Genomic DNA, 21,626 nt, shown 5'->3' on the forward strand with positions numbered 1-21,626 from the left:
ATAAATGCGGGATTTTAGAGATGGAAATACTGACACGGAGAGAACTGTAGTGGAGTTACTTTGAGACTAATACCTTTCTGTTAAACCCTCCGATCGATACAGGGCGCTTTAAGGAAAAAAAAAAAAACAAAAAAAAAAAACAAACAGTGAATTTATTAAAGTATTTCCAAAGAGGATGGGAAAAAAAAAAAAAAAAAAAAAAAAAGGTAAAAGAATATTCTTGCTATGGGAGAGCTAAATCAATGGGAAGAGAAAAAGAAGTGCTCGCTTTCTATGGGCTCCGGGCTGCTAGCGGAGCGCTGCCGGCCCCGGGAGCGGTCTCTTCCGAGCAGCGGCCGAACGAGAGGGCCGATCTCTGTGCTACCGCCGACCCCAGAAGCGGTGTTTTAAAGGGTGTGTTTAGGGGTGGGGGCAGCGAGTTCGTGGCCGGTACTATTTCTTATTGCCAACACTTCGACCCCACTGCAAGCCGGCACCCCGGCCACCCCCCTCCCTCCACCTCTCCTGGGTAAAACCCGCAAGGAGAAACCTCCAGGGCAGCGAGCCGGCTGGGGGCTGTGGCAATGCGGCCCCACCGCGCGTGGGTTCCTCCGGGCAGGAAGGCGGGGGCCGACCCTGCTGTCCGCATCGCAGCGAGGAGCCGCAGCCACGCGCGCCCCCGCACACGCAGGTAAGTGGCTGCGGGGCGGGCGCCGCAGGATGTGGTGTGGGAGCCTATGCAGTATGTCCATTTGTACGCGGCAGTGCCTTTGGGTGTGCAAGGATTTCCACGCACCCGGCGGAGAGATCGGCGTTAACGCTGCGCTGAAGTTGGGGGCGGATTTATGCCTGCGCGCACCCAAAACGTGGGCGTATAGTATGGAGGAGGACGTAAATAGTCACGGGTATGTGTAACGGAGGGGGCCCGAGTACTGCTGTGCGAGTGTGCACGAGCATCTCGATATTTGCACACTCACAAAGTGCACGTTTTTGTTATGAGCGGTCTATGCAGACAGAAGGACTCTCAAATATTCACCCATCTCTGGAGCTCAGGCGCACTCCACGCGCATTGTACACCCACGCCATTTGCACAAGGCATCGCGTGCACACGTGTTTTTGCAAACGGCACGTGTTTTCACACTCATCTGCGCACACCCATCCATAAGCACATGTGTGGATTTCCCTTTGCGGGCTGCCCTAACGCAGAGCAAAGACAGCGTTGCAAAGCGTGCAGTCTTCCTTGGGCTATTGGGGGAGCCCAGCATCCCGCTGGGGTTCGGGTTTTGTTGTTGTTGTTGTTTGGGTTTTTTTTTGGTGGCTTTTTGTTTGTTTGTTTCTGGTTTTGGTTTTGCGGAGTGACATGGAACTTCTCTTCCCCGCCCCCCCGGTTGTCATCCTCACTGCTGTCTTTTGGTGAGGCCTGGAGGTCTGCAGGGCTGGGAATGGGGTAGGGAGCAGCATAAGGGGAATGGTGGAGGAGAGGCAGCAGGGACGTGTAGCCGAGGCTGTGATAGGGGGGAAAAACTGCCCGCAGCCCCTCGGCCGGAGCTGCCTAGGGCCCTGCTGGGAACACTTACCGAGTCCTGAAGCAACCTCTCGCTCTTTCTTAGGTGATGCTCGTTCTTTTTCTTCTTCTCCCTATTTCTCCTCCTCTCTCTTCCTGCTGGAGGAAACAACGGTTGAGCATCTTTGGTGAAGTCTCTGCCGTGAGTGCATCAAGAAACCTGCTCAGGTTAAGGGAGAGATAGGAGAGGGGAAGAAGGCTGTGGGAGCGACTGCTCTTCTGCAGCCACTGACTGTGCTCGGAGGCATTTGGGGAGTTTGGGGCTTTTCTTTCTTTCTTTTCTTTTATTGTTATTATTATTTTTAACTTGCCAATCTCGTTTGGCAAATAACCACCTCGATTTCCTAATTTATTATTACTATTATTATTATTATTTCAGATCAGAGTAAATAATTGGTTCCTGAAGCACACTTGAATCTGTGCAAATAACCAGGTTATCATTTACTATATATAGCCCAGAGTGGTTGCTTCCAGAGGCGCCTGAGCATTCATTTGACAAGTTTATCTCCAACAATGTATTATTATTATTATTATTATTATCATCATTATTATTATTATTATTATTATTATTATTATTATTATTATTATTATTATTATTATTATTATTATTATTATTATTAATTGATTTCCTTAAAAATTCAGATAAGTAGTGCCAGGACCGCTGGATTAAGTTAAGCTGCTCCCGGTGAGGTGGGAGCTTTGCTACTCCTTTCCCTCTTTTCCATCCCAAGAGTGGATATTCCCGGAGTTTCCAGCTACTCTGTGCTCTCTTTGGTGATGCACACTAGAATAGGACACACATTGCCTCACACCCATGTGCGTGCGTTGTGTGATATATTCGTGTCTCTATATACATATGCAGGCACGCAGCCTCGGTGTATTTTGCATAAAGCCGAATGGCTTCTTAGGAGGGGAGAAAAAACAGAAAAGAAAAAAAGGGGGAAAAAAAAAAAGAACGAAAAAAAGAAACACCCCACAGGAATCTCACTGATAGGGCTTTAAAAGAGGAGAATAATACAAATTAACCTTCCATTACTGCTGCAGTCAACCATGACAGAATAGGCCAGTTGCGTGGTTGGTGACGTCTCCGTGTCCTATAGGAGCAAAGCTCGTGAGATAGCAGCTATCGCCTTGAACTCTCTTTATTTTATTGGAGTATGGCTGGTAATAAACAGTAATATTTAATTTGTCTGAGACCACAAATCGGCTTCTAGCTGGAAGGCTCCCTCGCCTTGACATTACAGTCCTAGAGAGCCTGGGCTTGCGCTCCTTTTTCCCAGCAATTTTTTTTCCTTCTTCTTCACCCCCCAACCTGCAGACGGAAATAAATTCGATTTATTTGCATCGTTTTCAGCTTGTCTTCGAGGTGTTTGCGAGCCTCTTTGGCGCTACAGAGGTGAGTGCGCGACCCGCTCCAGTAGCGTTCCCCGGGCGGCAGCCGCGCTCGAGGGCGCTTCTGCAAACTTCGAGATTTCCACTTTTGCCTTCTTTTTGGTTAGGGGAGGGTCGGGTCGCGTTCTCCTTTGCTACGAGCTGCGAACAACCTTTTCCCCCCATGTAAGCGATCTTTTACCTCGTTGCTTGAACGTATTTTAATGAAGTAGTAATTAATAATATTGAGAAAGATTCTCCTCTGACTTGCATTTAGCAGGGGCTCATTCCCAACCGCCGCTTCCCCCCGGTTCGTCCCGGCTTTCCCGAGCCCGGCCGGGCTCTGCTGCTTGTATTTCCCACTCGTGGCTGTGGGAGGGAAGCCTTGGCCGTGCCCGCTCCCTCCCAGGCCGAGGCCGGAGCGGTCGCGGCACCGAGCGGAAGGACGACGCGATTTATTCGCTCGTTTATTTGTGTTTTTGGAAGGGTTCCTCGGCTCTCTCCCCTCTAAAAATAATGAAAGACAGGACAAGCTTTGTTCTGTTTGTTTAAGTACTACTCGCTGGTTAATTCTCCGCGGCTACAAGTGCAGTTATTTTATTATTCTGATTTGCAACCGTTTACAGTTCGCTGTTTCTCCTCGGTAGCTGTCGGACTGCACGCCCTTGGGGGGGAGGGGGGGCTTTGGGAGATGCCAAGCTACACCCACACACGCCCCCCCGGTCGCTCACCCCCCGGACTTTTCGCCCGCTGCTTTCTCCTGCAACTCGCAGAGGCTGCGGCGTCCCCGAGCCCCGAGGAGCTGAGCAGCGCTGTGGCTCTGCTGAAACTTCCTCGAAATGCAAAAGGAACGGTCGAGAGGCAGAAAAGGGTTGAGGTTTGGGGGGCGGGGGGGGAGAGAGGGGGAGGTTGGAAGCAAATATGATGTAAAAAAATGTAGAGCAAATGGGAGGGGGTGGAAGAAGGAAGAAGGTGGGCAGAACAGATCTAAACCATGCCATTTATTCCGGGTCTTATCAAAAATCCGACTCGCCAATCTGGTTCTCTTCAGGCTGCAGAATGCCACAGGAAGGCTGTTTACCCTGCGCTGACCTATTCAACTTTACCCTCAAAATAATACATTAAAAGGAGAGCGAGAAGGGAGAGGAGGAAGACGCAGATAAAGCCACGTCCCCTCTCCTCGCTGACGGTTTGATTATTTGAGCAGAGCGGAGCCTGTGGGGCTGCGTGCCCCGGCCGGCAGCGGCGAGGAGTGGGGGAGAGGATGGAGAGAGGGGCTCGGGGGGATGACACGAACTGCAGGGTTAGCCTTGGTGGGTTTGGTCCCTCTCCGTCGTGTTCCATCCCTTTTCCCAGGTCATACCGAGTAGCGTCAGTAGCGTCCACTTTAGATCTCTTCCTCTACATCCTCTACCCCCCCTCCACTCCCCCCCCCGCCCCGGAATTTTATTATTATTTTTTTTAGAGGCCTCTGCGAGTAAAGATTGAGATGGGTTCTCGTCTACACCTCTGGGCAGCCTCTGAGGGCTGGGGGGGGGGGTTGGTGACGAAGGGGGACGGGGATGGTGTGAGGTTAGCGGAGCCAGCGATTTATTTAAAGGGGTGAGGGGGAAGGGGATATCCCAGGCGCTGAATTTTCTCTTTGGTTGGGAGAGATGGATGGAGGAGGGAGGGAAGGAGGTAAGGCAGAGGGGGAGGGCTGCTGGGGAGTTTGGCGATTGTCTTTGTGCCTTGTTCTTGTTTGCCGGCCAGAAAAATAGGCTGGAAAAGGAGGTTTGGGGGGAGGGGGCGGCGGGAGGGCTGGTGAGGGGAGTCTCTCCGGAGCAGGGATCCCAGCTGGTTGGGCAGCGGGTCCCGGCACTTGGCGAGCGGAGCTGGACGAGCCCACGTCCCCTCCGCGCTCCGCTCCGCACCTCGCGCCCTGCTCCGCGCAGCACCGCGGTAACACCGCGCTGCGAACCTGCCCCGTGAGGCCTCTGCCAGCCCCCGAACTTTTTTTCCCCCCGTTTTCTTTTCCTAGGGGGTGCCGTTGGCTTTTTTTTCCTCTCTCTCGTCCTCTCCCCCTCCTCCTTTTTTTTTTTTTTTTCTTTTTCTTTTTTTTTTTTTTTAATTTTTATTATTATTATTATTTTTATTATTATTTTGAAGGGGAAAAGAAAGAGTAGGGTGGGGAAAAGTGCATCTTCCAGATCAGGCTGAGAAAAAGGTGGGGGTGGGGGCTTTATCTTGGTCTCAGGATCCTTTCTGGTGCGTCTGACAACCTGGAAGTGTTTGGAGAGAGCAGGAGAGAGAGAGAGAGAGAGAGCGAGGCAGGCAGGCGGCTTGCGTTGGATAGAGCTTTTTCTTCCAGGCTGGGTTTTCACATGCTGATCCGCAAATAAATAAATAAAAGGAAATATGCACACGAGAAGCCTGATCCCATTGTAATTTCCATTGCCAAGGGGGAAAATATACACATACATATATATATGGAGATGCGTTGATTGCATGGAATTCAACAAGCAAGGTAACAGCTTTTCCATTGCCATGTATGTCCGTCGGTGTCTGTAATGCGTGTGCGCGTGTGCGACAGAGAGAGAGCGAAAGTGGCTATCCGGGGTCATTGTAAGACACAAACTGTCTTTGCCGAGGAACGGCGAGGCCTCGGGAGACGCGGAATGAGGGGGGGGGGGAGGGTCGCTCCCCGGGGCTCCACGGCGGTGTGCAGGGCTGGGGAGAAGCCGGGGGGCGCGAGGCGCAGCGAGAGCAGTATGGAACAAAAGGAGAGGGTGGGCTGGGTTTCCTTCTTTATTTTTTCTTTATCTATATATATACATATATATACTGTGAACCAGCTCGGTGCTACTTTAGCGAAGCGGGATGCGTTTTTCATACGGCCATCGCGGCCTGGTTCTGTCAAGCTCCATTTCTTCTCAGAAGCTCTTTAAAGGGGAAAAAAAAGAGAGAGAAAAAAATCAGAAGCAGTAGCTCTCCAATTGCTCTTAGTTGCCGGGTTATACATATATACATATATATATATATATATATATATATATGTGTATTTTGCCACCATCACCTCTCGCTTTATTATTATTATTATTATTATTATTTTAGTCTGCTTAATTATACCCCGACCCGCCGACACGGAGTGGGGCTCGTGCCCTGTGCTGCCATATCTGGGTCCCTCTTTGTTTTAATAAACGTGCCTTCCCACCCCCCCCTCAACCCGCCTCCTAAACTTGCCGGTTCAAGAGGAAGAATAGATCCTCGCTGGAGGGAGATGGATTCCAAATGGGCAGTGTGGGTTTCCGAGGCTGTAGTAAAAAGGAGAACGGGGAGAATATTAACAAACCAACCCCAGGCAGCTCAGGGATAAGAGAAATAAGAAAAAGAAAAGAGGAGGAGTGGAAGAAAAACCCCTTACGGTCTGTGGCTCGGCAGCTTCGGGGCTGCACTCGGTGTCTGCGGGTTCCCGGCCGCTCAGTCCCTACCGGGTGCGGTTCTCCTGCCCCGTGCTGTGGGAAGGGAGCGGTGGGGAACTTGTGTGTGTCTGTGTGTGTGTGGGGGGGGGGACGGGGCCTTTCTGTCAGTGATCTTTAGCTCCGGAGGTGTGGACCCGCAATCCCTTTGCTTTTTTGTCCTTTTAAATTATATATACGTGTATGTATATATTACCCACCACTAGCAGGGAAGAGCATTTTCTCCCCCTCCTTCCCACTCCCAATTTTCCTCTGCATTTAAAGGAGAATTGCCTTTTTTAATGTTTTCTTTTAAAGGCTTTTAAATATTGTTGCAGGGATAAGGATGGTTCATTTCAAAACGTTCTCATGCACTTAAAACCAGTATTGTCTCCATACGCTTGGCCTTTCAAAACCGAATCCTCTTTGAAACACGCGAGAGAGGTTCTTTAAAGATATTAAAACTCCGACCTCGAAACATACGAAAAAAAAACTACTATCAGATCATTCCATTTATTTTTTATTATTTATTTATTTATTTTATTTTTTATTATTTTTCCTGTTTGGAACTTTCCTGATAGAGCCCTCAAAGCTCCACCAAAAAGCACCTCCTTTAAAACTCGCTCTTGTTGCTCGCGTCAGATGTAAGCGGGGGATTTCTCAGGCGCTGCCGGTGCAGTTTTCCACCCGTTAGGGCTCAGCTCATTGCACGCGTAGTCCGTGAGCGCGTTACTTTGCACCATATCGGACTGATTCACGCTTTTTAGTTGTTTTTTAATCGTGTCGTCCGTCCATTCCCGCTTGATTTGCAAATGTTCGGAACAGCGTTTTGACTTTGGGATTTTGGAGGATGGATAAAATACTTGTTTTATTTGATTCTGGTGGAAAGGTCGCGCTTCGCAGGGGTGCACGAAGTTGAATTTTCTTTGAAATTGGGGTTATATAAACGGCATCACGTGGCGGTGGCATTTGCCTGCTGGAAAGAGGATCCCACCTCTCGGGGAGAACGGGGGGGATGTTCCAGTCTACCCGGCCGCAGAAAGACCATTATCGGCCCGAGAGATGGGGAGACCCAGCTCCCCCCCCGCTCCCTCCTCCCCTGGAGATGCCCCACCTCGTGTCCACGCGTGTGCTGAGCGGTTCTGTCCCGCGGCAAGGTGCCCCGTGTGCGCTGCCGGGCAGACTGCGGGAAGGCGGCTGTTTACCTTGTCCAAAAGATGCATTTAATAATACCGCCTCCCCTCGTCCCATCCCCCACCTCCAAATCCTATCATCCCTTGCGGGCTGGGATAATAAATAAGTCTTTATTTCTCCCTCTCCAGAAGTTAAAGGGCCTCGTTCCCTCCCCGGGCTGCTAGAAGTGAGTTGCGGGCAGCGCTGCTTCGCCTTCCCGCCCTGCCTAGCACCGGGCTCAGTGCATGTGTGTAGTTAGATGTATATATATTTGATTGAGTGTCAGACTTTACTTATGTGCCTCTTATCTCTGCTCTCTCCTCGATGTGTGCCTGCAGTGGGGGATTCAGCAAAGGAAGCTCGTAACATGGCGGACACCGAGGAAGGCTTTGGACTCCCGAGCACGCCAGCTGACTCGGAGGCCAAGGAGCTGCAGGCTGAGGCCAAGCAAGATCCCCAGCTGGGGACCACCAGCAAGGCCCCCACCTCTCCACAGGCAGCCTTCACCCAGCAGGTAAGGACCCGGCCGCAGCCCCCCTTCTCTTTTGTCCCCCTCTCTCGTTTTTTTGGCCATTTTTCTGTGTTTTCCCCCCAATCCCAGCTGTAGTTCTGCTTGTGAGCTGGGCAGGAATGAGTCATTTTAGGCCTCACGGGAAGGAAAGCTTTCGACTGATGGTTGAAAGGGTGGTGGGCTCTTTCTTGCTTTGCAGTTCTTTGCGGTGTGTTTGATTGCTGGAGGGGCATGAAGGGAAAAATCACTGTGAATGTCACAGGGAGGGACCCACTTGTGCAAAGCCAGGCACGCACAGTCCATACTTGAGTGTACATGCACACGCAGACACACACTCAGATATCTGTATTTGCTATATGCCTGTGTAGATTTAAGTTATATATGAACATATATATGCATAAAAATGTACACGTGAATGCACTGTGCCTGTGTACTCGGCTACACACAGCTCTACCTGCACCCACACATCCCATGACATGCCATGGGTGTCACACCTGGGCAGACCGCTGCCACCTGGGAGCTGGGCACACCCGGTGTCCCCCCTCACATCCCCACTAAGTCTCATCTGAGGGATCCCCACGAGTCACAGTTACACATGTGGACTCACCGGCGGGCCCCACCAAGCTGTGGTCCCCACACTGCTGAGGAGGACAGGGCCAGACTGCGGAACTGGGCTGCGGGCAGTGCTCAGAGATGGCCCCAGAGCTCAGTGCTGGGGAGTAGGGCTTCGCTGGGATCTTTAGGTGGCCAGAGGTAAATCCCCGAGAGGAGAAACCATGGCCCCACGGTTTTTGGCTCTTTTATTGTTAGGGGGTCATGTGTGATCGGTTTAGGGGTTCTGCTGGGCTATGGCGAGGCCGCGGGACTCCCCCACGCTCCACTCCGAGAAATACCTCTGGACCAGGCTAAAAAGATGAGCACCAAGGTGTGTGGGGATCGCAGCCATTGGGCCCCAGCCTGCAGAAGCGGGTGTAAATCACTCAACAGAAGGATATGAATCTCCTCCGGTCGCCTCCCGATCGCAGCACGGGGAGATTTCTCCCAGCCGGCTCCAGCCGTCTCTCCCCGCTCCCACATCACCGGGGCCCGCGGGATCTTGCGCTGCCCGGGAAGCCTTCCCCGCTCTTCGGCCCCACCGTCCGGCTGCTTCCCTCCCTGGTTTTGCCTCCTCGGGGCTCAGTGCTCATGGCTCTGCCTTCCTCCTTTGCAGGGCATGGAGGGGATCAAAGTGTTTTTGCACGAGCGGGAGCTGTGGCTGAAATTTCATGAGGTGGGGACGGAGATGATCATAACAAAGGCTGGAAGGTAAGAAACAGCCTCAGTGCAGCGGGGGGAGGCGGCTGCACGCCCTTTGTGTCCGTGGGGCTGAATCTTCCTCCATCCTCCGCGTTTGAGGGGAGAGTTTTGAACAGATACACATCTTGAGTTTCTCCACGCGTGTTCGTGCGCTCGGGGAGTGCGCGGCCACCGTGGAACGGAGGTGCCCGGCCTCAGCCCCGCTGCTGCCCGGGGCTCCGTGACACCCCTGCGAGGATGGATTGAGAAGAAATTGTTTCTTCTGGCTCCTTTCTTAACCAGAACAGTTGGATCGTTAATCCCAATTTCAGGCCTTTGGAAACCTTCCAGGCAAGCTCCGAATTGCAGCCACTTGGCCAAAAGCTGACCTTGTTTAGAGCCGTTCGCTGGGCGATCTCGTTAATATTACCTATTACCATTATTTTTAACTAAAGGAGCTGCTGTGTCCTTCCGCGTTTTTGGAAAGCTTTTTTTCCCCTCCCCCCAGACCTTTCTAATTTCTTATGCGCTCTTTGAGGCGAATATATGCAGAACACCCACACCACCCCATTTAAAATTATATGTGGTCTTAAGCTACTGTTTATATACCGATAGTGTAGCAGTTTAGATGCATAAATAGATGTGCCCGCAAATAAATAGCACGCATGTCTAACCGCGTCCAGATACACATTTCTATATGTGTGTGTTCGCCTGCGTGGGTGTGTAGAAAAATATACAGCCTCGCAAATCCAGCTTTATTGGAACTGTGCATAATGGATTCCATGGCCGGCTTAGTAAACCCGATCCACCAGATATTTATATGTGTACGCGGATGTATTTGAGTGCGTTTGAGGTTATTTAGCGTTATCCTCAATGTTAGTGTCTTTGAGGGCTGGTCAAGGGACACCCCGCGGAACGATCTCTGCAGTCCCACCTGCGAGCTCGGGACTCTTTTTCTCTACGACCTGAAACGAAGTGCCCTACCTGGTGCTGCCCGAGGCTCGGTGTGGAAGGGGAAACGCATCCTTAAAAGAAAGAATGGCAGAGGTAGAAGGCGAAGGCACAGTAAGAAACGCCAAGTCAGACTTTCATTTTGCTCCGTCATCTGGTATTTGTTGTGGTCTTCCAAAATTTGCCTGGAGAGAGGGAGGAAAAAAAAAGCAGAGCTGGCTGCAGACAGCGCTGCGAGTGGGTCTGTCTCACAGCTCGCCTTGCTCTGCTGCTGGAAAGGGCAACCTGTGCGGGAAATGAGCGACAGCGGAGCTGCTGTCAGCACCGTCCCTCCACCTCCAGACCCTGCGGGGACACGGGCTGCCGGCTGCCTCGGGACACGGGAGCTCAGCGAAGAAAAGCAGATTTTTTTTTATTTTTTATTTTTTTATTTTTTTCCTCTCAGAAAGCAGCGCAATGAGGGAGACGGACATAAGCCACCTTGCTGAGATTTCAAACAAATAGCGTAACTCATAGGAACGTCTTCTGGAGAGCTATAAAACCGACATTTATAGAGCGGGGTGTTTAGGGGAGAGTGCATGCAGCACCGGGGAAGACACAGGGTAGTTGTTGTTCTGCATGGAATTCCTTATGCTCATTGCTGGAGAAGCCCGGGGTAGCGCCGTTGCCGATCAGGTGTTCGTGGTGGACGCGCAGATCCGCGTTCGGGTGGAATTCAGTTTCTTCTCCCTCAGTCTACCCCCATAGCCCCCCTCTCGGTCACCGGCCTCCCCCCTTCATCTCTTACCACGTGGATTTACACACCAGCCCAGATGCCCTATTGCATAGATAAGAACCCGAGCCCCGGAGAAGTGCGCAGTATTTTTAGAGGTGTGGGGCTTTTTGTTTATGCGCGTTTTAAGTCAAGGGCTATGTTTTTAGCTGCTTTATTTTTAAATATTTGGAAAGCTCAAACTAAAATAACACCAGTGTTTTAAGTCTCTGCCGTGCAGTAATGGAAACTATTTCGAAAAGCCGCTGTCCTCAGTGTTTATCAGCGCGCTTCCAAGTATTTGTCAGGTGTGTTTGCTGATGTCTCTGTATGCGCGTCCTCGGTGCTACACCTGAGCTCGTGTGTTCTTTCAGCGTCTGAACGCAGAGCGGTTGATACACACGTGAGCTTTGGAAAAATGTGCATATTTAAAACACGTACCTTTGCAGAAATATATTTTCTTCTCTTTTTCACCTTCCCCNTCCCACCTCCTTTTTTTGGCATATTTCCTCTACTGTTCCAACAGTTTAAGCAAACAGGAAAGTAAGTTGCTTCCAAAGGATCTCGCGGCCAGATCTGTTTAAATTTATTATTATTGTTATTAAAATTATTATTATTATTAAGAATCTAAGCGTTGGCGAAAGAAACGCTAATAAATAGAAGAACTGAGGAGTAGGTGAAGAAACCAACCCGCTGGGATCGCAGCTACGATTCCGCCTCACAAAGTCCCCTGTCCCCCCACGCACCCCCCCCAGTCCGTACAGTATGTGCCCCCGCCTGGCTGCAGGGCCCCTCCACCTTCGGACAAACCACACGCAACTCACAGATCCACCCTGGGAAACTTTCTCTCCTTTGCTTTTATATTTACACACTTCTTTCTTTTATAGGCGTATGTTTCCCAGTTACAAAGTGAAGGTCACTGGACTCAATCCAAAAACGAAATACATACTGTTGATGGATATTGTACCAGCGGATGACCACAGATACAAATTTGCAGATAATAAATGGTACGCACGCAGGGGTGGGGGGGAACGGGAGGGAACGCTGATTCGTGTCGGGCTGCCCGACCCCGGACGGCATAGGGTGGGAGATGTTGCTGTTGGCTGCTGGGCTGAACCTGAGTGTCTCGGGACGCACCTCTGCGGAAGAACACGAAAAAAATATCCAAAGGAATAAAAGAGAGAGCCAATATGTTGCAATTAGCGAACAATACCTGTAATCCATCTTAACGATGAGATCGATGGCTACCCTGGTGCCGCTTCGGGCTGCAGCGTCTCCGGGAGGGGAGATGCTGAAGGAGGAATACGAGATGTTTTCTTGTTTTCTTTGCTCCTGGTTTGGGTGTCCGTAGTTAGGAAGGAGGATGGATGGGGTTAAATGGGGAAACGGCCATCTCGACGGGAAAAATGCCAAAGATCTCCATTAATTCTCCGCGCACTGTGTGTGTCCGTAAACGTCTTTTTTTTTGTTGTTGTTTTTTTGTTTTTTGTTTTTGTTTTTTTTTGTTTTTCCGAAGACCGCCGGGCACCACGGTGCTGGGGGCAGGAGGGGGGACCCCACGGGTGGGAGCTCAGCGCCTCTGTCCCACGCAGGTCCGTGACTGGGAAGGCAGAGCCGGCCATGCCCGGACGTCTCTACGTGCACCCCGACTCCCCTGCTACCGGAGCCCATTGGATGCGGCAGTTGGTTTCCTTCCAGAAGCTCAAGCTCACCAACAACCACCTCGACCCCTTCGGACATGTGAGTACCGGGCTGGGATGGGGCCGGGGGAAGAGGATCCGAGCTTCACAGGGCGATCGCGGGGTCCCGCGCAACCTTGTCCCTGAGAGTGGCACCGCATTGCCAGAGCCACCGAACGTATAGCCTAAATCCATTATCTGGGTGGGGTATTACCTTCTCCCCTGGTAAGACGGAATGAGCCCCAATTACGACCTTCCCCCCCCCAAAAAAAAGAGAATACATAGTCCATTTTTTAAAGGTTTATTTCACAGCACTGCGTGGGAACTGATTACAGACAGCAGTGATGCTTTAGCTACCTGGTTTTAACCCAAAGGGGAGTCTGAGAGCCTTAAAATCTGCTCATAGCTTCCATGAATTTAGCTAAAAGATAAAAATCAATCAGGCATAATTATTCGAGGAAATAGGACCTAAAGCCACGTGGACCCCTCGATCCGAAAAGAAAAAAAAAGAAAAGAAGAAAAAGAAAAAAAGAAAAAAGCCAAATCCCACCAACAATTGTTGGACCCAAGGGGCCCTGTTAGCTTGTGTGAATTCTGCAGCCAGCAGCAGCCCACCTTCGGAGGTCTGCAAAGGCACGGGTTTCTCTGAGCAAACCCACATATGTGTCCATGAATTATAAATATATATCTCTATAAAAAAATATATAATTACTTAAGAGAGTATATGAATCCAGATCCCAACATCCTTTTCCAAGAGCGCATTTTTCTCCAGTCTCATTTCAGCACTTCAGTTTCACTTATTATTTTTTTCCCCGAGCTTCTCCCCCCCCCCTTCTTCTTCCTTCTATTTTCTCTGTTTTACTCCGAAAAGCTCGTGTTCCTAAATCCTGTTCGGCAGGGGGAAGGGGGCTGAACCAGCCCTCAGTGCACCTGAGAGCTGAGCATCACTGTCCAAGCCAAACTTTCGCTCTTCAATTCAGGGTTGTTGGTTTATTTATGTATTATTTATTTATCTTTTTCCCTTTGGACACAAATTAAGATGCTTGCAAATGCTGCTTGGAGGGGGGCGATTTTGGGGGGTATCCGGCCGGGTCCAGGGGCCAAGCACCCCCAGCTGCGAGCAGGCGGCTCTTGGGAGGAGTCCCTGCAAGTAGAGCCGGGCCGCTGGGACAATAGAGAGACTTCAGAGGCGGAGCTGCACCGGGAGCCTCTCAATTAGAGTCGCGGTAATGAAATTAAAAACCATTAGATCGTTCACCGTTGATGTCTACGGCTTTCCCGGATGTCAAAGCAATTTGCCTAAACCCCCGGGACGGGGGAGGCGGCAGGGCGGTCGGGGTCTGGCGTTGGGGCGCGCTGCGTCTCGCTGTCGCCAGGGTCCGGTCATTATCGGCGCGGGTCCCCTCCTCCCCCCCCCCCCCCCCCCCCCCCCCCCCCCCCGTCCCCATCCCCGCCACTGCCCCCGGAGATTAACCCAGTACGGAGCAGAGGCCGCTTTTTATCTTGAGAGCAGCACTTCCCTCCCCACCACCCTCCTGCCCCATCCTCTGCGGGTGGCATGGTGAGGGCGCGGACACTCAGATTTCTCTGCCTCTCACCCCTTGTTTTGTTGGATTGCTGGGAAGACTGAGGTACTCGTGCTGGGGGTGCTAAGAAGGGCAGAGAGCCCCCTCCAATTGTGGAAACATGTTTTAAGGTCCATGATGGATTCCTTGTCTGTGTGAGGAATGTTTTTCTGGAGAGATGTTCCCTCCCCCATCCTTTCTGGGGAGTCCTGAAGTGGCTCCCCACTTCATATTTTGGGGAAGAGACTGAGGGTCCCCCTCTGCCTCCTCTCTCCATCACAAGGTTATATGGGTTGGGAATGCACTGAGTTTTGCCCCCTCCATTCCCATGGTCTCTCCTCTCCTTCTCCCCATGTCCAGATCATCCTGAACTCCATGCACAAATACCAGCCCCGGCTCCACATTGTGAAGGCGGATGAGAACAACGGCTTCGGCTCCAAGAACACCGCCTTCTGCACCCATGTCTTCCCAGAGACTGCCTTCATCGCTGTTACCTCTTACCAAAATCACAAGGTGAGGGCTGGGCTGGGTCTTCATGCTGGGAAACTGTATCTCCTCTTCCTCACTCCCTCCTTACACAGCTCCTTTTGAGGTCCTCCTCACCCCACCATCATGTCCCTCACCTCCCCACCTGCCATAGTCTTGGCTCCTTTCTTTTCCCCATACCGCTACCCCATCCACTGAGATTTGTCCTGTCCCCATCCACTCTGTTATTCCTGGCAATGCACACAAAGCATCCAAAGAAGGGGCTCAAGGCGCTCCAAGGGGGAATGAGCTCAAACAGGATGGCTTGCTCAGAGTAGAGGCGACCAACCGAGGAAGTTGGTTTTATCTTCTTTCCCCACATCAGTCAAAGGCTGTAATCTGGTGCTGGAGAAGGGAGCTGGGCGCTCCCCTCTGTGGCCAGGGCTTTGATAACCCCAGCTGGCTGTGCTCCGTTCCTTTGTTTGGGGATGGCTCCATCCCTACTGACCGAGGACAGTGAGACCCTGGCAGGAAGGGAGGCTCTGAGCCTGAAGTCAGCTCCTGCCCGAGCAAAACAAAGCAAAATGTATGAAAATGTGTCAATTTAAGCTTCCTTGGGGTGCCTCCGAGAGGGCTCTCCTAATGACATTGAAAGCAGGGTTTTTGCTTGGATTTGTGGGCAGGTAGAATGTCTCTCTTATGCTCAAAAGAGTGAAAGCATACCATTATTTTTTTTCAAATAGAGAAAGGTCATATAAGACCATAGTTGAATTCTGGATACTTTCCTGGAGATGTAATGGGGAAGCTCATAAACATGCGTGAAATGGTTGCGTTTCCTCCATCCATCAGTTGACCAGGGAGATGCAGAGAGCAGAGACAGGCTGGAGAAGAAAGAGTGTTTCACCGTAACTAGGGAGAAAAGAAAATACATCCCTGCCCTTTAAAATAGGAGCTGCTGGCACGGCCAGGACAAGCAGACTGAGTCCAAGTTGAGCCCTTGCCAAATTATGCCTTAAATTATAACTCCGTTGTGGATGCTATAAAATCAAGTTTAATTTCTGCTTGATGGATTTGGAGAAAGAATATAATATTAATAGATCAGGGAGTTAATAAAACAGGACATACCGCTTGCTTTAAATGAATTTCCCTATGAGAAAACAGGCCTGAATTCAATTGCTTTCCTTTGAAGAAAAATAGTACTGTTATGTAGGGGTGTGGGGGGGGGGGGGGGGGGGGGAGGGAAATTACCACACAAATAAAACAAAGCAAAGCAAAAACATGTAAGTACAGTAGTTTGGGAAAACTGCCATATTAGGAGGAGCGGGGATATTTGATTGTAAATCAACAACATCTGGTTGATAAGGAATGACATCTGCGTATCCGTCTATGTCAAAACATACACACTGATGAGTGCATGAATCTCTACAGATGCACATGCGCTCGTATCCCTGCAGACACATGCACATGCACACAGACATCACTACATATTTTACACACCCCCTACACATTTTACATGCTCTCGCATCCCTCCCCCCCCATCGCCCACATTCCTCTCCTTGCTGCCTTGAGTCATTGGGGGGAGCAACTGAAAGAATGGCTGGAGCCCCAAGATAAAGCCCCAGTTGAGAAAGATAGGGCCATAAAAATAAACCAGGGAATGATCTACCCCAAATGGCATCTCCCTCCAGGGAAGGGAATAAAATCTGCAGCTTGCCCCTGTGCTGAGAATGCACAGCACCAGGGTGCAGCTGGTGCTGGCAGTGTTGAATGGTGACGTCTGTCACACGTAGGGCTGCTCTGTGGGCACAAGCCCCAGTTCTGCTGTCACAGTGGGTTGTTTTTGGGGCTGAGTGTGTTTTTGGGTTCTGCTTTCTGTTGCCATAAATGATCACAGGCTGTGGCTGTGGAGCTCAGCAAGAAGGACTGGTCTGTCCATCCATCCTCACGTTTCTCTCTCTGTACACCACCTATTCATACCCACTTACTGCCACCCCTCTTACTTCCATTTATCACCCATAGAGCACCCTTCACACAGAGCCTCCTGTCCGTGCAATTATACACCATTTTTATACAGCGATTTGTTTTACATGGATAATTTTACATGCGGGCACACATACTAATTTACACGTGTGTGCTTTCAAAAACTACTTGCATGATGCTGTAGTATGTTGCAGTATTAATTGTGTGACTTATTCGTAACAGCATTTGAGTTGATGCTTATACAGCTTACAGGAATACCTGTCTGACTGCGGATCAGTCCATTCATTTCGAGAGCACAGCTGCAATCGCAATACAGGGCTTGTGCTTATTTCCCCTGATATTTAAGGCAGCATGCAAAGATATTTAAGCCCACTGGGCTCTCCCCCTCCCCACCTCGCTCCCCAAAAGGAGAACTCAGCCACGAAGAATGTTTTTGTAACGTTTTCAGTGGACTTGTCAGCAGCTGTGTCAGTCACCTCCCCCCTCACTGCAGCCCCGAAAAACAACCCCAGAAATATCAAGGTGTTAAAATAGGTTACATGCGCATTTTATTTCCTTGCCATTTACACAATGGGTGCTTGCAGTCGGGTTGATTCCCAAATATTAACTTCCCCTACAGTTAAGCACCGCTTTGCTGTAGCTTAAATCGTTGTGTTACTAGTAATTAGGTACTAGCTCTCTACTTAGGACTAGGAAATGAACCCTAATAGACAGAAATAATTAAGGTTCTGCCCTCTCGAGAGTTCTTTCAAAAGCAAGAGTTCACAACAATTATTCTCATTAATTTTTACAACTTACTTTCCTGTTAGCTGGACTTGGGCTTTATATTGGTTTTCCTTCCCTCAGGATATCCGGTTTTATGCTGATTTTTCCCCCCAAGTTATTCATCATTCTTGGAAGCCCAAATTCCTTTTGGGTAATATCAGCACTAGCTGGGATGCTGCAGGCATCACAGCGATGTGGACAACCTAGGGAAGGCTTTCTGTTCTTTTGAGGAGGGCAGCTCCTGGGGCTCAGGATGCTTTGTTTCAGAGCTTGGCTCTCTTGGTTGGATTGCAGGGGACTGCATCCATCACTTCAAGATGTCAGAGGCCACGGATACATGGTTCAGCTGGTATCCCATGGAGTGACTCAGCAGAGGGGCTTGGCCCAGTCCTGTCCCCCAGCCTATCTCTGCTTGGTCTGGGGTCCTTGGGCTTGTGCCTTCTCTCTGAGGTGACCCTGGGCACCACAGCTCTCCCCACTCTTACCCTCTCCCATCTTCTGACCCACCTCCTCCTCACCCAAGCACTTCTGTCCCTGCCTTCCAGTACAGCCATCAGCTTCTCAATGGGCCCCTCTGTCTCACACCAGTTGCTCTGACCAGTCACTGGCTCACAGTCCCTCCCATTTCCTTCACTGCCCTCTGGGTTCAGTATTCTCTTCCCCACCCCGCCAGCCTTTCCCTTGGGCTTACAGTCCCCATTCCCCATCCAGCTGCTCTGCCTGCCCCAGCCAGATGCATACAGCCTCAGCAGCCACCTTGTCTTCATCCAATCCTTCCCTTCACACTGCTCTGGTTTGGCTTTCTCCTACACGCTGAGTTGGTTCCCACATGGGGTATGTGACAGCACAGAAGAAAAAGGCTCTGTGTTTTCAAGCCTGGAACTCAGCCTCCTGGTTACTCCCAGCACCTGTGGGGATTTTTCAACATGCCCAGCTTTGGAGTAGTTTTGGAATAGCCTCCAGAGGGTCAGAGCAGTGTGGTCCCCCTTGGCTGTGGTGCTCAGAAAATGTAGAAGTGGTTTGGTTGATAGGAAAGTACATAAACAGAAAGGAGACCAGAGCATCTAGTGTGGAACATCTCAGCACTAACAAAGTTTATCAGTTAGAAGCAATGAAGAGAAACCTTATCAATACAGAGTGATAATTTGACCCTGGCTGTAGCAGCGCTCATGAATCTAGAGACTCAAACTCATGTAAATACATGGCTGTGAAAGAATGAAAAATACAAAGAGTGTGCATTTCTTCCACCTAGCTTGATGCAAAGCTCAGTTTTATGCTGGAGCAAGAGATGCTGTTGGAAATGTCTCAGCAGATGTGCTTTGTGGTCAGTTAGCCTAGAGAAAGGTACGGAGAAGAGGCGCTGAGATTTCAGTGGGAACTGTTGCTTCCCATTGAAGTGAAGATGAACCCATAGATCAGACAGGCACTGAGAAGTGTAGATAGGGAAGGCTGCACTGGGAAAATGCTTGTCACCAAGGGGTCTGCAGCAGCACTAGCGACTAGTGGCCATATAAACATAACTTTGCCATCAGTTTCTTTGAGTTAACAGATCAATAAACAAAACGCTACGTTTTTGTTGAATCTGTGCTATCTGATTTAGCCCCAAGTATTCCATCTTAATGACCTTGCAGGATGTGGCATTTATGATGTCACTGTCACTTGACTTTCTGACAGCTTTTTTGGTCCCCACCCCCAATGAATTACAGTCAATTAAACAGAGTTGTGCTGTGGCAAAGCAGATACAGAATAAGGCAATTTCCACCCATTTGTTTGCTTTTCCACTTCTGAATAGTTTAGAAGTCAGACAAAAAGCAGCCAAACAAAATACCTTCCAGAGGCTGTTTTCTAAAGCAGAGGCTCACCAGGTCGCTCTCTATTTTTCCTTTTTTTTCTCTTTTGTTTTTCTTTTCTTTTTTTTTTTTTTTTCCCCCTAAAACTGGTTTAGACTCTGTACTAGAGCTGATGCCCCTAAGTATTATCCGAAGAAACCACTTGGAAACCCATTTGAAGGATGCCAACCTCTGAGCTCAGACCTAACTTAGGGCTCTCTGTACTCCAGAGCTCTTAGATCCCTTCAGCGCAGCAGATCCTTTGTTTTAGGGCGTTTGCAGTTCCAGGTGATCTACATGGGGCTTTCTGTAATCAACGCATGCATTCATCCCATTATTTCTAGGCATTCCCAAAGAGCGTTAGGAGGTTTCTAGTAGTAAACAATGTTTTTGCAAGATGGAGGTCTTGTATCATATTTTGCCAACATTCTGTGGGGACTGAGGGCTTGATTAGTCAAAAAGAGCAGTTAGCTGAGACGCTTAATTAAGGGGCTCACGTTGGTGGCTTCTTCTTTAGTGAGCAGAGTGAATTTGGGCAATACTGCCCACCCCAGAGCCTGCCTGCCCTCCAGCACTCCCCATCTCCTCCCTTGATTCCAGCAGGAACACCGGGAGCTGAGGTCCTCTGTGCAGGCACCTTGGTTAAAGAGCCTTTGGTTAGGATGGGATGAATCTGCACCTTTGTACGGTTGTGCGCTAGTGCCAATACTGTAAATCCTCGCTCCGTGAAGGACTTCACTTATGCAAGCAAATATTGCCATTGGGTTCAGCGAGTGAGGACAACCCATACATTTAGCGAGTTTCAGAATGCAGATTAAATGGAACCTTCCACAAGTTGAATAATGCCTATTACATGCTACTGCCTCAGCGGTGGAAACTGATAGGCAGTTACTTTGCAACATCCACGGCAGTTTTCTAACAGTTTTCTAACAGTTCTGGGCTTTTAATTGTAAAATATATCACTGGTTTACTGCTAGACAACATCTCAAATGGTAGATTGGTCCGAATAGGTATTTCGTTCAGTCTACTCCTTGAAATTTGAAATGTGTAACAAAAAAATTAGTGCCTGTTTATGATGCGAATTAGGGCCTGACTTAGTGGGAGTGCCTATGGGGACATGTGTACGTGGGTGATGGGGGCTGTGTGAGATCTGGGTCTGAATTAGGCAAAAAAAGTCAAGTAAACAACTAGCCTTTGGAAAAAAATATGCTATACGATGAGAAAAAACAAAATGAGCTGGTAATGTAGACACCTGGCAGGGTTTGCTATTGACACTGGCCAGGCCAGATTTCTCTCTTTGAATTTTGGCAAAGAGGTGGGTCCAGTTGTGTGTGCTCGGCTTGGTGAGCATGAACCTCTCTCTGTTCTCCCTCCATCACTCCTGAGGTCTTCCCTTCCCGTTGGCTCACTGGACGGTGAGTGCGTGAAGCTGCTCCAAGCACAGGGCTCTCCCTGCTACTGGCCCTGCGCTTGGACTGACCAGCAGTGATGGAGAAAGGGAAGAAGGGAAACTGCCGCCTCTGCCATCTATGTATTTGATATAACATAAGCTGAATGTTGGTATGAGGCTTTTCACAGAGGCTGGCCATCTCCTTTCCCTGTAAGGCTGATGCTCCCTGGTTGCTGACCCTGGCTGCGTGCTGCAGACGGATTTGTTTCATACAGCAGTGAGTTTATGGATGTGTTTTTGTCAAGTGAGCCAAAACTCATGCTGCCTTCATTTTGCCATGCCAGCTTGGAGGAGCAGCTGATCCAGGCTGGTTCTCAGGACAGCGTGTGCCTGATCCAGCCTCAGCTCTTCTCTGCAGTGCCACCAAAGTGCTTGCAGCAATGTGGCACAGCAACAGGAGCTCATAGAAGATCATAAGTGTGGTGGGGAGTGTTGCTAGTCCACAGGTGATATCTGCTTTAATGTCAGCCTGAGGGTGAGAAAATCTGTGTCTTTACCTAAGACCTCAGGGGAGGTACTGGAAGGAGAAGACTGCACCTCTGCAACAGAGTTGGTTTGGATAAAGGGACATTCTCTATGGCAGATGCTTTAAATGTTCAAGTTTGATGTTGCAGGAAGACCAAAGTTAGGTGACTGAGGTCAGTTCACGCTTGCTAAGTTTAGACTCCGAATGCAGCTAACTAGTTGAGCAAAGCAGACCCCCTTAATTTGTCCTATAGTGAACTGGGAGAGAAATATTCCTAATCTGTGGCTGCAGGTATGTAGCTGGGTGGGGAAGGCATGTCAGCTGCAGTGCTCCTGGGGTGCTAGTAGCAGCTCTGAAATCAGACAGGGTGAGCCTTGGCTGAGTGGCTTCTGTGGCTGGAGAGGTTTTGATTATG

General features: G+C 49.9%; 1 protein-coding gene across 4 annotated transcripts in view; it reads left to right on the forward strand.

The window, feature by feature from the left end:
- The first annotated feature begins 2,680 nt into the window (after positions 1-2,680).
- TBX5 (T-box transcription factor 5) overlaps positions 2,681-21,626 on the forward strand; it is a 37,641-nt gene continuing 18,695 nt past the window's right edge. Inside the window, exons 1-6 of one of the 4 annotated variants that reach the window (XM_015878483.1) lie at positions 2,681-2,939; positions 7,863-8,038; positions 9,246-9,340; positions 11,900-12,019; positions 12,605-12,752; positions 14,617-14,769. In XM_015878483.1, coding sequence (XP_015733969.1) covers positions 7,892-8,038; positions 9,246-9,340; positions 11,900-12,019; positions 12,605-12,752; positions 14,617-14,769 — 663 coding nt within the window. In that variant the 5' untranslated portion in view covers positions 2,681-2,939; positions 7,863-7,891. Of the gene's footprint in view, positions 2,940-5,022; positions 5,421-6,465; positions 8,039-9,245; positions 9,341-11,899; positions 12,020-12,604; positions 12,753-14,616; positions 14,770-21,626 lie in introns of those variants that run through there. The other 3 variants (XM_015878486.1, XM_015878482.1, XM_015878481.2) reach the window with 3 other exon arrangements.

Source organism: Coturnix japonica, chromosome 15, assembly GCF_001577835.2.
Source record: "Coturnix japonica isolate 7356 chromosome 15, Coturnix japonica 2.1, whole genome shotgun sequence".
NCBI lineage: Eukaryota > Metazoa > Chordata > Aves > Galliformes > Phasianidae > Coturnix > Coturnix japonica.